Source organism: Actinia tenebrosa, unplaced genomic scaffold (genome assembly GCF_029948245.1).
Source record: "Actinia tenebrosa isolate PJP-AT-01 unplaced genomic scaffold, QUT_ActTen_1.0 PGA_scaffold13__45_contigs__length_12533684, whole genome shotgun sequence".
NCBI lineage: Eukaryota > Metazoa > Cnidaria > Anthozoa > Actiniaria > Actiniidae > Actinia > Actinia tenebrosa.
In genome coordinates this window covers 9481256-9493440 of record NW_028292573.1, presented here as the reverse complement: position 1 = coordinate 9493440, position 12185 = coordinate 9481256, and the positions used below count along the sequence as shown (strand labels likewise).

Here is a 12185-nt window from a genome sequence, read left to right as displayed (position 1 = left end):
TAAATCGGATTCGCAATCGTCAGGTATTTGGCGGGGTCTTTCCAAGCTATAACTGAAAAACCTTTGAACCCATAAGCCTCGTTACAACTTAATTTTATGGAATCCATGAAATCATACTTGTATAATAAAAGGAATTGGAGGAGAAATTGGACGCTCGCTACAACTGTCCTTTCCTCCCCGGGGGAAAATTGTCGCAAAAAATGGTGTCTCTGGTCACGGAATGGCCTCACCTCTACTTGCCATGCGCGGAAAAAATCCAGAAAAAGTATTTGTAGCATAATAACTGTTTAGTATGGTTGTTATTCTAGATTGATGGGGTAGACGCTACCTGGAAGCTTGTATATTCAAGGCCAAGTCAAATTCAGGCTAAACTTTTCTTGGATTGTGGTACTTCCTGGAATCTCTGGTCAAGCTTCGCGACCCTTCCAAGCTCAAGCTGTACAGGAAAACTTGAAGGTATGTTATTGAAATACTCAATTGACCTCCAAACTAAACTCGCCTTCCAGGTATATTTCCAGGTAGTAATTAATATTTTCAAGTTACATCGTGAGGTTTTAATAATCTTCCTTTTCCAGGAAGGTGTGAATTTGTCGCTAACACTTCGATTGATAAACCATAGGTGAAAGGATCCAATGTTCTCGATAATGTGAAATCGGGTACAACATTGTGTTGCGAAACAAAAGAACCCAATGAATAAAGCCATCAACGAGCAACGAGAAAATATTTGGCAGCCGTTCCTACCCCACTATCTATACACCTTTATCTCTATCACTTTTTTCTTCCTAATGATTAAAAAACGTAAACGATCAGCTCAGTACTGTAGTGTTTTAATCATTTAAGCCAGGCTTGCTACTAGAGCCGTGTTTCAGTCGCCTTTTGCTCGAGTGTCTTTGATTCGTTTAGTTCATGCACTTTCTCTACTGCGTAAAAAGAATCGCCATAAAAGTGACTTTTTTCTTTATAGTGTTACCCAGGATTTGTAGCGACGTTTTTTAAAACGATAAATCAATAGATCTAGAGCCTCGTGGTGTAACTCAGTGACTTTTCCACTGATATAAAGAGAGTAGCAAAGTTATGGGCTTATACCGATTGATCCTTCAATCTACGTACCAGAATCTTCAATACTTGTAGTTGTCAGGATCTAGTCAGTGCTGATGCAGGTTCAGTGTTCTGCATCAAGCCTTTAGCTATGTTGACTGCTGAAACTACTGTGTTCTTTTGTGTAGCTCATTATTTCTTGCAGTCGAGTGTGACGACAGAGAATTTTAGCCGAGTTAATGATTAGCTCAACCGTTCAATATTTAATTCAATTTAGTCAATAAGTCAAATTCAAGCCCAGTTGGTCATAATAGCAGGATAAAAGTTATAGTAACTTTAGGAAGTCTTTTCTTACTACAAAGAATAATGAGTTAACAAATCGGTTCCGATTATAACGATCTCACGGGAATATTCGGGTTAGTTCGCGTATTGTTTAGCCATGTGCTCATTAGCGCTAAATCTTCATTAACCTACGATCTCTTTAGAAATTAGTTTAGTTTTGTTGGATACGCGGTTGCCACAGACGCTTAAATCTGGGTTGTCCTTAAATGTCATTTTAATATTTTAGCTTAGTTTATGACTTGTTTACGATATTTTCTGTTTACCATTTCGGAAATTCTAACCAAGTTATTCCCGTACCAAATTGAGTTAAAGTTTGATTTCTTTTCATAAGATGGTAAACAAAGAGTTAGTCTTTTAGGAGTATGTACGTTTTTATGTACTTCATTACGAAGTGGTAAGAAAACTAAGATTTCTCACTGCATAGTTACCAACTAGGCTAAGTAAGGGGGGTGCACGACATACTGGTTGTTAAGAGAAAACTGAGCTAGACTGGCAGCTGTCCTTCAAGATCCTTGGACTATAAAAGGAGAGTTACCACGCTAGTTTGGTGTGTTAGTTGGGAACCCGAATGCTACAACAACTGGGTACGCTTCCAACAACTTTATAAGGTATGAGTGCACCTCTTCTCTTGTTACCGAGTGTAGAGTGTAACCAAAGTAGTGAGTTAATTTAGAAGTGTGATATCCTATATTTAATCGCTTAGTGTGTGTGATTGGTATTGGTTACTTAGTGATATTTATTTTCCTAGCGTGTGATATTTACGATTTCAAGTTGTATTAGTTAAAATTATTCAGTCGTGCGATTCAATAAATTGTTTTGTAAAGTTACTTTCCGTTCTCATTCCTTTGCGTTAACTCAACGAACTCGCGCTGTCGCGGCATTTGAAATATAGTGCCGTCACAAATTGGTGCCCCGTGTGAGGAAATGAGTTTTTAGTTTTAAATTTCGCGAGGGGAGAGTATTAGTCATTTCCTCTCTAAATGTATTTGTTGCGTTTTACTTGTCCTGGTAATTCGGTTATGCGTAATGAAAGCACGGATCGTTGCAAATTTTTTTCGAGAGACTTTGAGTGCTATCGTTTAAGTAGTATTGTGTTATTAACAGTTGGGTCTCGACTGATAATCTAGGGAAACGGTGTAATTTCTAGTGGTTCTTGCTCTTTTATTTGTGTTGTACGGCAACAAACAAAGTACCATTACAACCAACCATTTTAACAAAATTTATTCCATATCACGGGTTAATTGGTTTTGTTCGGCAAGTTATTGTATGACAACGCTAGAAGCTACAATAATCTAGAAGTATTGCTGGGGACCCAACTAGGTAGTGTATATTTTGTGAAAATTGAATGAGTAAGGTCACTGAAACGACTTCTAAGAACGAGAATTCCAAGGACCAGCAGCAGTACTGCGACGGGACCTGCAGCCTTACATTGAACTTGAGGTCCCGGAGTAAAGCGAAAACCATAAAGTCCGCGGACCAGCCGAAGGCCAAACAGAAACCCACTAACAGAAAAGGAACAGAAACTAGTAAAAGCCTACCACCAGAACACGAGAATCCACCAGAAGACAGTCACCCACCAGAACACGAGAATCCACCAGAAGACAGTCACCCACCAGAACACGAGAATCCACCAGAAGACAGTCACCCACCAGAACACGAGAATCCACCAGAAGACAGTCACCCACCAGAACACGAGAATCCGCCAGAAGACAGTTATCAAACGGAACAGGTTGAAGCACCGCCAGACCAAGTGAACCAAGTTAACATGGAAGAAGCCGGAGCCCAAGAGCCAGGGATGGTCCCCGAGCTAGCCGCCCAAATTGCCCAGTCTTTGGCCGACATGCAGCAACAACAGCAGCAGGACAAATCCCTGAATGGTCTACCACAGCTCCGAACCTTCACGGGCCATCCAGACGAGGATGTCAGAGATTTTATCGTACAGTTCGAAAGCATGGCTGGACTACGAAAATGGCCTGCTGACCGGAGAAGCCATATCATCGGCTTTTACCTGGCTGGCCATGCCAGGGAATGGTATTCTTCGCTCCCAGCTGACGTGAAGGCCAACTATGCCCAGCTGATCGACGGACTGAAAGCTCACTACGATGGGCAGACATACCTACGCCGCCAAGAGTTGAATAATAGAAAGCAAAGGCCCGAGGAATCAGTGAATGACTATGCCCAGGATATCTCTCGGCGTGCACGCAGTCTTGGTCTGTCCGAACACGACAAAATCCACAAGTTTGTTCAAGGCCTACTGCCCCAACTACAAGAACATGTAGTTATGGCCCGACCCACTACATACAAAGACGCAGTGGAACTCGCCACTATCAAGGCAAGTTTCCTCCAACCGAAACCAGTCTGCGGAGTTGCTGTCCAGTCATCAGCAGAAATCCAAGTACTGCAGGCTCAACTGAACGACTTGAAGGAAGAACTGCGGTACCTGGGAAAGCCACAACAGAGAAGCGAAAATGACGACCTGCCACGACAGATGGCTGCCATGGCTAATGCCATAAAGACGCTCTCGACTAAATTGAACCAACCGACCTTGGCAGCGATACCACAGGGAAGGAACCAACCAAGCAGAATGCCGCCTAATCATCAGTACGACACGGGGGGACAGCGAAGTAACCATGGTTATAACCAACGTGGAGGTAGAGGTCAACGGACCACGGAAGGGGATGTTATTTGCTACCATTGTAGACGGGTTGGACACTACAGACGAAGCTGTCCTGATCTCCAAGAGTATTCAAGGCAGTCGAGATACCAGCAACAAAGCCAAGCCTTCCCACCAAGACCGATAGAAGCCATGTCCGACCCACACCAAAATTACCAGCGCCCGCCGTCAAACTAAACAGGGCTTCTATTCGAGGAGTTCGTGTTAGCCAAAGGATAGGAGCCCGAGGAAATGTAAATAACAACACTTTCAGGCCATTTGAAATACAAAATGCACCGTATATACCCACGTCAAAGAAGTTTAACGAACCGTATAACCCCACAAGTAACACTAATTATTATGCACGAAGGAGTACACAAATTAATGGACCGTGTAACCAGCCCACAAGAAGCACGGAACAATACGCACGAAAAAGTACAACACCAATTAACCTGCAGCATGAAAGCCCAATAGTCCCCGGAAAAAGTAGCCAAACAAGGAAGGAAGACAGAAAAATGCCCAATAAAGGAATGATTGGGACGATATTAACCACCAGCCACCAGAATGATTATCAAGAAACAGACAATCAAGCCTACCTACACGCGACCGTTCATCCAAGTCAACCAAGTGGTAAGAAACAGAACCATGGAGCCGAGACAGATAAACAACCTCAAAGTCCCTGCCAAATGAAGACTCATCGTGCGAACGAACAACCTGTTGCTGAACGCGGAACCGTTTCCGACCGGCCAATCGGAAGCTATTCCGGCAGAGAACTCGCCAGATCGTTTCCTGTACAACAATAAAGTTTTAATCAAGAAGTTACCCAAGAGACAAAAAGACATGAATTTACAAGGAAAATTGAAGAGACAAACGTAAATCAAGAAGTTGCAGACCACGGCAAAGGAAGTGCCGAACAAATTAATATGGAACCAGTTGCAGAATACGAGAAGACTAAGAATACCAAAGATAAAGACGTCGTTAATCAACAGGAACCTGAAACAGTGGAGGTCCTGACTAATGAGCCCAAGGCTGAGCTTCAAAAGCGCTGTCCAAGACAGAACTACAACCACGAGGAAGGTGTAGTACCAGAAAGTTCGAAAAGAGACGAACTGACAATTAGTATTGATAACGATGCAACTGACGAAATTAACGATGATGAAATTAAAGGAAATAAGATGTTAAAAGTGGCGCCACAAGAATCCGAGAATACCAGTACAGGAAAAGACATGGCAAGTCTGGCAGCAAGCAGCAACTACGAGACCGCGGAAATTAACAACAGAATAGCCAAAGAAACAAGGGACAATTACTACCAGGTATCAGTTACGGCCAACGAGATGCCGACAGACGGAGAATCCACAGTTTATGGGGAAATAGCAGATACCAAAGTAAGGATATTGATAGACTCTGGTGCCGCCATATCGGCAGTTAGTGAAAAACTGTTCGAAGAAATACCGCTTCTCCGAAGCAGCGAACTAAACCAAATTCACAATGTACAAGTCCAGTCCGTGAACGGTCAACCACTCAAGATACTTGGACAGATTACCGTTGAAGTAGGAATCGGAGGGCAAAGCTACGAGTTACAAGCCCACATTATCAAGGACTTACACTACAATGTTGTACTTGGCCGAGATTTCTTAAAGGAACACGAAGCCCAAATTGACTTTGCAAAAGAAACAGTACGATTGGCAAGGTTGACTGAGCAAAGCAGCACTTTCCCAAAGAATACCGCCAGAACAGACCCGCAGCTTGGCCCATCCACAGTCGTTGCTGCTGCAACTTACGTAGTTCCACCGCTTACAGAGACCGTCTTCCCTGTAAGGATTACTGGAGACCTAGCAGTCGGAGTTCAAGGCTATGTTGACCCTGACGAGCGACTGGTATCCCGCTTTCAAGTCTTTGGAACCACAGTCCTCGCGAATGTCAGCCAAGAGAAAACAGTTCCATTTCGGGTCATAAACCCGACAGATACACCAGTAACGATCTATCGCAACACCAACTTGGGGTCCTTTTACCCAAGCCTTGGCGTCATGGCTGCGGTCGAGCTGGATGAGCCTAACAACCCTGTGAGTTCTACACCTGAAAATCTAAGTGAATCTAAAGACACAACCGAACAAGTCCCTATACAATGGGACGACGCAAGCATGACGACGGAACAACAGTCTGCACTTCGAAGACTCGTTAATGAACATAGAGATGTATTTGCATTGAAACCGGACGAGCTTGGCTGTACATCCTTGGTGGAACATCATATAGACACTGGGAATACCCCACCAATCCGGCGCCCTCCTTACAGAACGTCGCCAGAGCAGAGACAGCGGATCGACACGCACGTACAAGAAATGCTGGAAAGAGGAATAATTGAACCATCAAGTTCCGCTTGGAGTGCTCCTGTAGTACTAGTGAAGAAGCGCGATGGCACCGACCGGTTCTGCGTGGACTACAGAAAGTTAAATGCTGTAACTCGTAAGGACAGCTATCCTCTTCCAAGAACTGATGACGTCCTAGATGCCCTGCACGAAACACAGTACTTCAGCTCTTTGGACCTGATGGCGGGCTACTGGCAAGTGAAGATGGACGAAAACTCACGAGATAAAACTGCTTTTGTCACTCACTCTGGACTATTTCACTTTTTAAAGATGCCATTTGGGCTCTGTAATTCGCCTAGTACCTTCCAGAGACTCATGGAATGTATGCTGAGGGGACTAACCTGGAAGATCTGCCTGCTGTACTTGGACGACATCATCATCTTCAGTAAAACCTTTCAAGAACATCTGGAACACCTGAAGCTAGTATTTGGACGACTACGAGCGGCTAATGTAAAGTTGAAGCCATCAAAGTGTTACTTCGCCAGTCACAAAGTCGAATTTCTGGGCCATGTAGTAAGCAGGGAAGGAGTCCAACCTAATGAAGACAAGATCAACGCAGTCAAGAATTATCCAAGACCACGAAACGTCACACGAGTTCTAAAACTTCTAAGGTATCTTGGCTCAGGGATTTACTGTGCTATACCCTGCTCTCAACATGAGCTCACTACAAACGAACCACTTCGGATTCTTGTATAATTTCGTATCCCTTTTCAAGTTAATCATTAGGTTGCGGTAGTTTTAAAGTCGTTTAAAGAGTTATGATGGGATTAGCCTTGAATCAAACTTTAAATCTCTCTAGATCGTACTGTTTAGGGGACACTTCAGTTAACAAACAATAGACGCGCTCTTAGCGGACTCATAGACCCGGGATTTGTCTTCAAACTCAGTCCAAGTAGATGACCTAAAAGTCGAGTTGCTGGTTAGTTTTCCTATATTTCGAGGGTTTTTATCCTGGTTATCTGGTTTCTCTGCCTCCTTAAACATCAACACATAATTCTAAATCCTAATCCCAATGGATTCAGTAACTGATAAGATCCACTTTTTTAAACCACTTCTAAATTATATTCAATATTTCAGTTTTACAAAAGGAAACTTGTATAGTCAAGAATCAAAGGTTTGTCAGTAAAAATGTAGATTACTACGACTGATTTAATACGGTCAGGCATCTTTTTGTAGCTTTTGCACTTGGGTGTCTTTAATTCGTAAAAAAATTCAACACATATATACATATATATACTCTTTTCAACAATCCATTTAAATTTTCGCCAAACAACTGTGGTCCAAGGGCGGTGTTCAATCGATATCTCCTGCGCCTGCGCAGACTGTCAAGCACCGCAGCATGCATGCACCTGTGGTGGTACGGATCTCTTTGATCTTTATCTTACGCCTTATATTGTTTGTTCCTTTTCTCGACCAATGCTTGGTATTCATCAGCTTCTTCCTGGTAACAATCTTACAATGTCAATTAGAGAAGCAAGTTTCTGACAACCATTTCTAGAGTTTTATTCTTTAGGCCTCTTTACCAATAGTCTGTGAGCTAAGTTTTCCCTACGTCTTTACTTGAGGTGCCGCCTTGATGTGAAGTATAACTTCATTGTACCGTATTTTGCAATACTTTTGCTACAAAACATTCATTCGGCTGCCATAGAAGAACGCAGTTCCGTTCATTGACGTTTCAAAAACCCACATCAACTTGTTTCACCACTGATTTGAGCTTATTATGCGCGATTAAGTTAATTGCAAAATGGTTTGAGTTCCGAACGCCTTTATATTTCATCGTATAACACTGATCCAGTCTTAACACCTCTCATCTCCTTTTTATTTTTATTTCTTACCATATGATTTGATGTGAGGTACGTAAAGGCAAAATAAATAAACTGAATTGATCTTCTTTTTTATGAGCATACGAATATAATTGTTTCAAGATGGATTGACTGATCGAGATGGATTTCTTAAATCCAGGTAACAATATACGTATAGTGGTTCCTGTTTACCTATGGCCAGTTAGTTCCTGCCATCAGTATGGTGCCGGCATGGAGAAGTACTTAACGTACCAGCTGAGGAACAGAATATATTTCATTCAAGAGCGGCTTGTGCTTGTTGTCGTTGTTAGTTAAAGAATGCAGAAATCTTATTCAAATGTTCGATTTAAAAAATGTATTTTTGAAGGTAGCACTTATTAGCCAGTGACTAACACAAGTGTGTATAATAGATCAGTGAATCCCTTCAATGGCTAATTGCCTTGCATTGGTAGCAATATGAACCACTACTGAGCTATTGCAGAGCTCACGAAAGCTTAATTATGTAAGATGTTGGTATTTTTTCATTGAATGAAGAGACAGGGGTCGTTATGTATATGGTTTCTTATATAGTGCAATTACACTGTAAAGCGTCCCGGTTTATTGGACTTTTACCGGAACTGATTTATGCTTCAATTAGATCGGTAAAAACTCTTGCTCTATCAGTTTCAAGGAGCTCTCACTAAAAAGATCTTCGCCTTCAAATATCTTGTAAAAAAAATGTCTTCAATGTGAGCCCCACTTTTATGTCAAACCAGAAGTATATAATGGGAGATGGACACTTGAATGATTAGATTTAGAATTTTAGTTTAAAAGATGAATGATTTCTTGATTCCAGATGTCAGGTGGTTCAAGGTGTGTTGGTGATCAATGTTGTTTGAAGATTGTAGCTTTCCTGAAAAATGATGAGCTGTGCCCTCGTGTGGAAGACCTCGTGGAGAGAGTGTGTCAGGAGGGCCATCAGATTATAATATTTGGTAAGGAAACGGTCCTTCCTTCTAGCTTTCCTTCCTTCGTTCCTCCCTCCCTTCCTTCCTTCGTTCCTCCCTCCCTTCCTTCCTCCCTCCCTCCCTCCCTCCCTTCCTTCCTTCCTTCCTTCCTTTCTTTCTAGCCTGCATGCATCAGTCTTTTTTCTTTTTTTTCATTTCTGCCTCACGCATTCTGAATATTCTAATTTTCTCCTCTCCTGACAAAAATGAAGCCAACTCATCGATCGTAATATAATATACTGCCTGAGGGCAGTTGGACGACATTCAAATAATCTTGATCCATACAAACAATGTAAAAACCAAATAGTTACGATCACAATAAAAAAGATTCTTCTTATATTCAGGTGAGCAACTAGTCCCCATATACGATTCTCACTCGGACGACTTCAGCTCCAGCTGCCTAACAAAGAACACCCCCTACCCTACCCCAGAGGAATTCCTCAAGCAAGCACTACCACTCGCAGACGTTCTCATCCTATTGACATCAGATGAGGATCTCTATCATGACATCCCAGCCCATGTCAGCAATTTGATAGACAAACGTTTTGATCACCGGGGCTACTATTCCTGGAGTGCCTATGGATTTACTTGCTTACTGATCGGAGGCTCCGTACATAGCCGAAAAGCCGCGATGAATCTTCGGCAACTCCTCGATGATTCGGATTACCCGTTTTTTGGACGAGTGCTGCCCGAACCTTGTTTCTTTGGTCGATGTTATGACGTGGATCCAGCTCTTGAAACTGATCAGCCTTGCGTCTTGTAGCATGAGAATTGCTGACATTACGATAGGACTCTGTCAGTGCGTGATGTCTTTTTATCTTCATACAGACCACTTGTCATGACCTTGAGAAGTATGCTTTTGATTTCCACTATTTACTAGCTGAACGTTTAGTGTTACATTCATATGTGTGCAAATCTGCAAATTTGCAGCCAAAAGCTTTCATTGAAAACTTTCATTGAAGTGGGAGTTAATGATACAGTCGAAAAAAGGTTGGTGAACGTTCTGTTGCATGTTGCATGTTGCATGTTGCATGGAATTACAGTCCCAATACAGCATTTGGCGGGTTTTTTAAGGTAGTGTTACACGGGCCAACTTGCAACGCCGATTTTTCGCGCAACGCTGTTGCACGTTGTTGCACGAAAAATCGTTGCCGTGTAACATAGCGCCGAGGACGAATTTTCGCGCAATTTTTCACTCTGCAACACGTTGCAAGTTTTTGATCTGGCTTCAAAAACTTGCAACGCAAATTTTCAACAAATCGATGTGTGTAACATGTCCATCGCCGATTTGACGCGCAATAAAATGGCGCCGACTGTAGAAGAAGCTTAAACAGTAGAGCAACTGACGATTGTCTAAACCTAATGAAACAGATAAGATGAAACTTTTAGAGTTGATAAAAAATGATAAAAGCAGGAAAAGAAGAAAAAAGATAGCCGTGAGTGAGTTGGCAGCGCGTGGACTGAATAGTAAAGTGAATGTTGCGCGAAAAGTTGTTTCCGTGTCAATGTCGCAAAAAATCGACACTCAAATGGCGCAATAGCGTTGCACGAAAAACCGGTGTTGCAAGTTGTCCAGTGTAACTGTAAACACCACCTTTATGCAACAAAACCGTCGCCAACCTTTTTTGAAATAGCTGTATATAACTACAGTAAAACATATCAAAAAGGCTCTATTGTAAAAAACATGATATATTATACAAGCAATATAAACAATAACAAAATCTACCCTGAAGGGCTAAAGGTGCATCTACCTTGTAAAAATATGATATACGTCACATGTAACATGGAATTATAAGATAATTTCAGGCATATTTGTTTTAAATCCAATTCAACCAATAAAAATAAATGAGTAATGATTTAGAAAAACATTTGAAGTAAAAATGAGATGTCACGTTTAATGTCAATAATGTTGCTAGGCGTGACCAATCACACAAGAAGTCTGTGACGCCTTATGACCCGCGTCCATACACTATAAGTCAACGTAAAGGTACGATGGTAACGGCGGAAAGAGACGGTAAACAGATAACGAGGAACTCATCATTCTTCAAGAAGGCAGTCAAACAAGAAACCAACAAGAAAGAAACTGACGGCGAAGACTAATCACTACCTTACTATCACATTATTACACTCTTGCATTATCATCGTTTATCGTATTTTGTTTGTAGAGGGGGAGGGATGTAGTGTTGTTACTGTTTAACTAAGTCATTTGATACCCTATTATGTAATACAATGTAGTGCACGTGTAGGATCTAATAAAGTAGTACTAGTATCGAATCACCACATCTGGGCCTCCAAGTGCTTTTATTATACATCGTCAAATACAACGGTAGCCCAAGTTCACGCCACGAGGGGTGTCTAGTTATTATATATTCTGCAAAATCGCGCCTTTAGTGCCGAGTATGTAACTTTATTATATAATTACCAATGAAATATCTATTTTTCTCTATTTCGAAAAATTGATATCTTCACACGTGAAAATAACACCATTGCGATGGCTATTCAAAAATACACGGAAAGAATTGCCTGAAAAAGCCAAAACATACTTCATTGATAATTATATAATAAACATAATATTACATGGCCGCTTTGGAAATAGAAATTTTATCTTCTCATGTTGAAAATCTCTCACTCGTTCGCTGCGCTCACTCGTGAGAGATCTTTTCAACACTCGAAGATAAAATTCGTATCTCCGCGCGCCCATGTAATATCCTCTATATCTGAGAGTATAAGTCATGACCAGCCGGGATCCGGAAAATGTCGAATTTTACAAATGAAGATCAAAATCAAAACTTATGAAAAAATATTTTATGTAGAGAGAATCTTAGTGGTAATATCTATAAACCCCAGGGATCCCACATCCTTCCACTTGCATTTATGAATTCACGTGCATTTATTTACACGTGTACCTAAAGTAAACTGCCTGGCAAACGGACGTGAGTTACTGCACGATCTCTAACCAGACCTGTCCTCATCCAATCAACCAATCACAACACAGCTA

General features: G+C 41.6%; 1 protein-coding gene across 2 annotated transcripts; it reads left to right on the top strand.

Annotated features, from left to right (window-relative positions):
• The first annotated feature begins 289 nt into the window (after positions 1 to 289).
• On the top strand, positions 290 to 11460 carry LOC148911787 (uncharacterized). 2 transcript variants are annotated; one of them, XR_016119595.1, is made up of 4 exons: positions 290 to 456; positions 9037 to 9175; positions 9532 to 10177; positions 11104 to 11460. XR_016119595.1 is itself a non-coding variant. In XM_089029173.1 (3 exons), exons 2-3 carry the CDS (start codon positions 9037 to 9039, stop codon positions 9948 to 9950), a joined length of 558 nt encoding a protein of 185 aa, XP_088885299.1. In that variant the 5' UTR covers positions 290 to 456; the 3' UTR covers positions 9951 to 11460. The 2 variants fall into 2 exon arrangements, 1 of the variants encoding a protein (XP_088885299.1); XM_089029173.1 differs by having other exon boundaries at positions 9532 to 11460.
• The last annotated feature ends 725 nt before the right edge of the window (positions 11461 to 12185 follow it).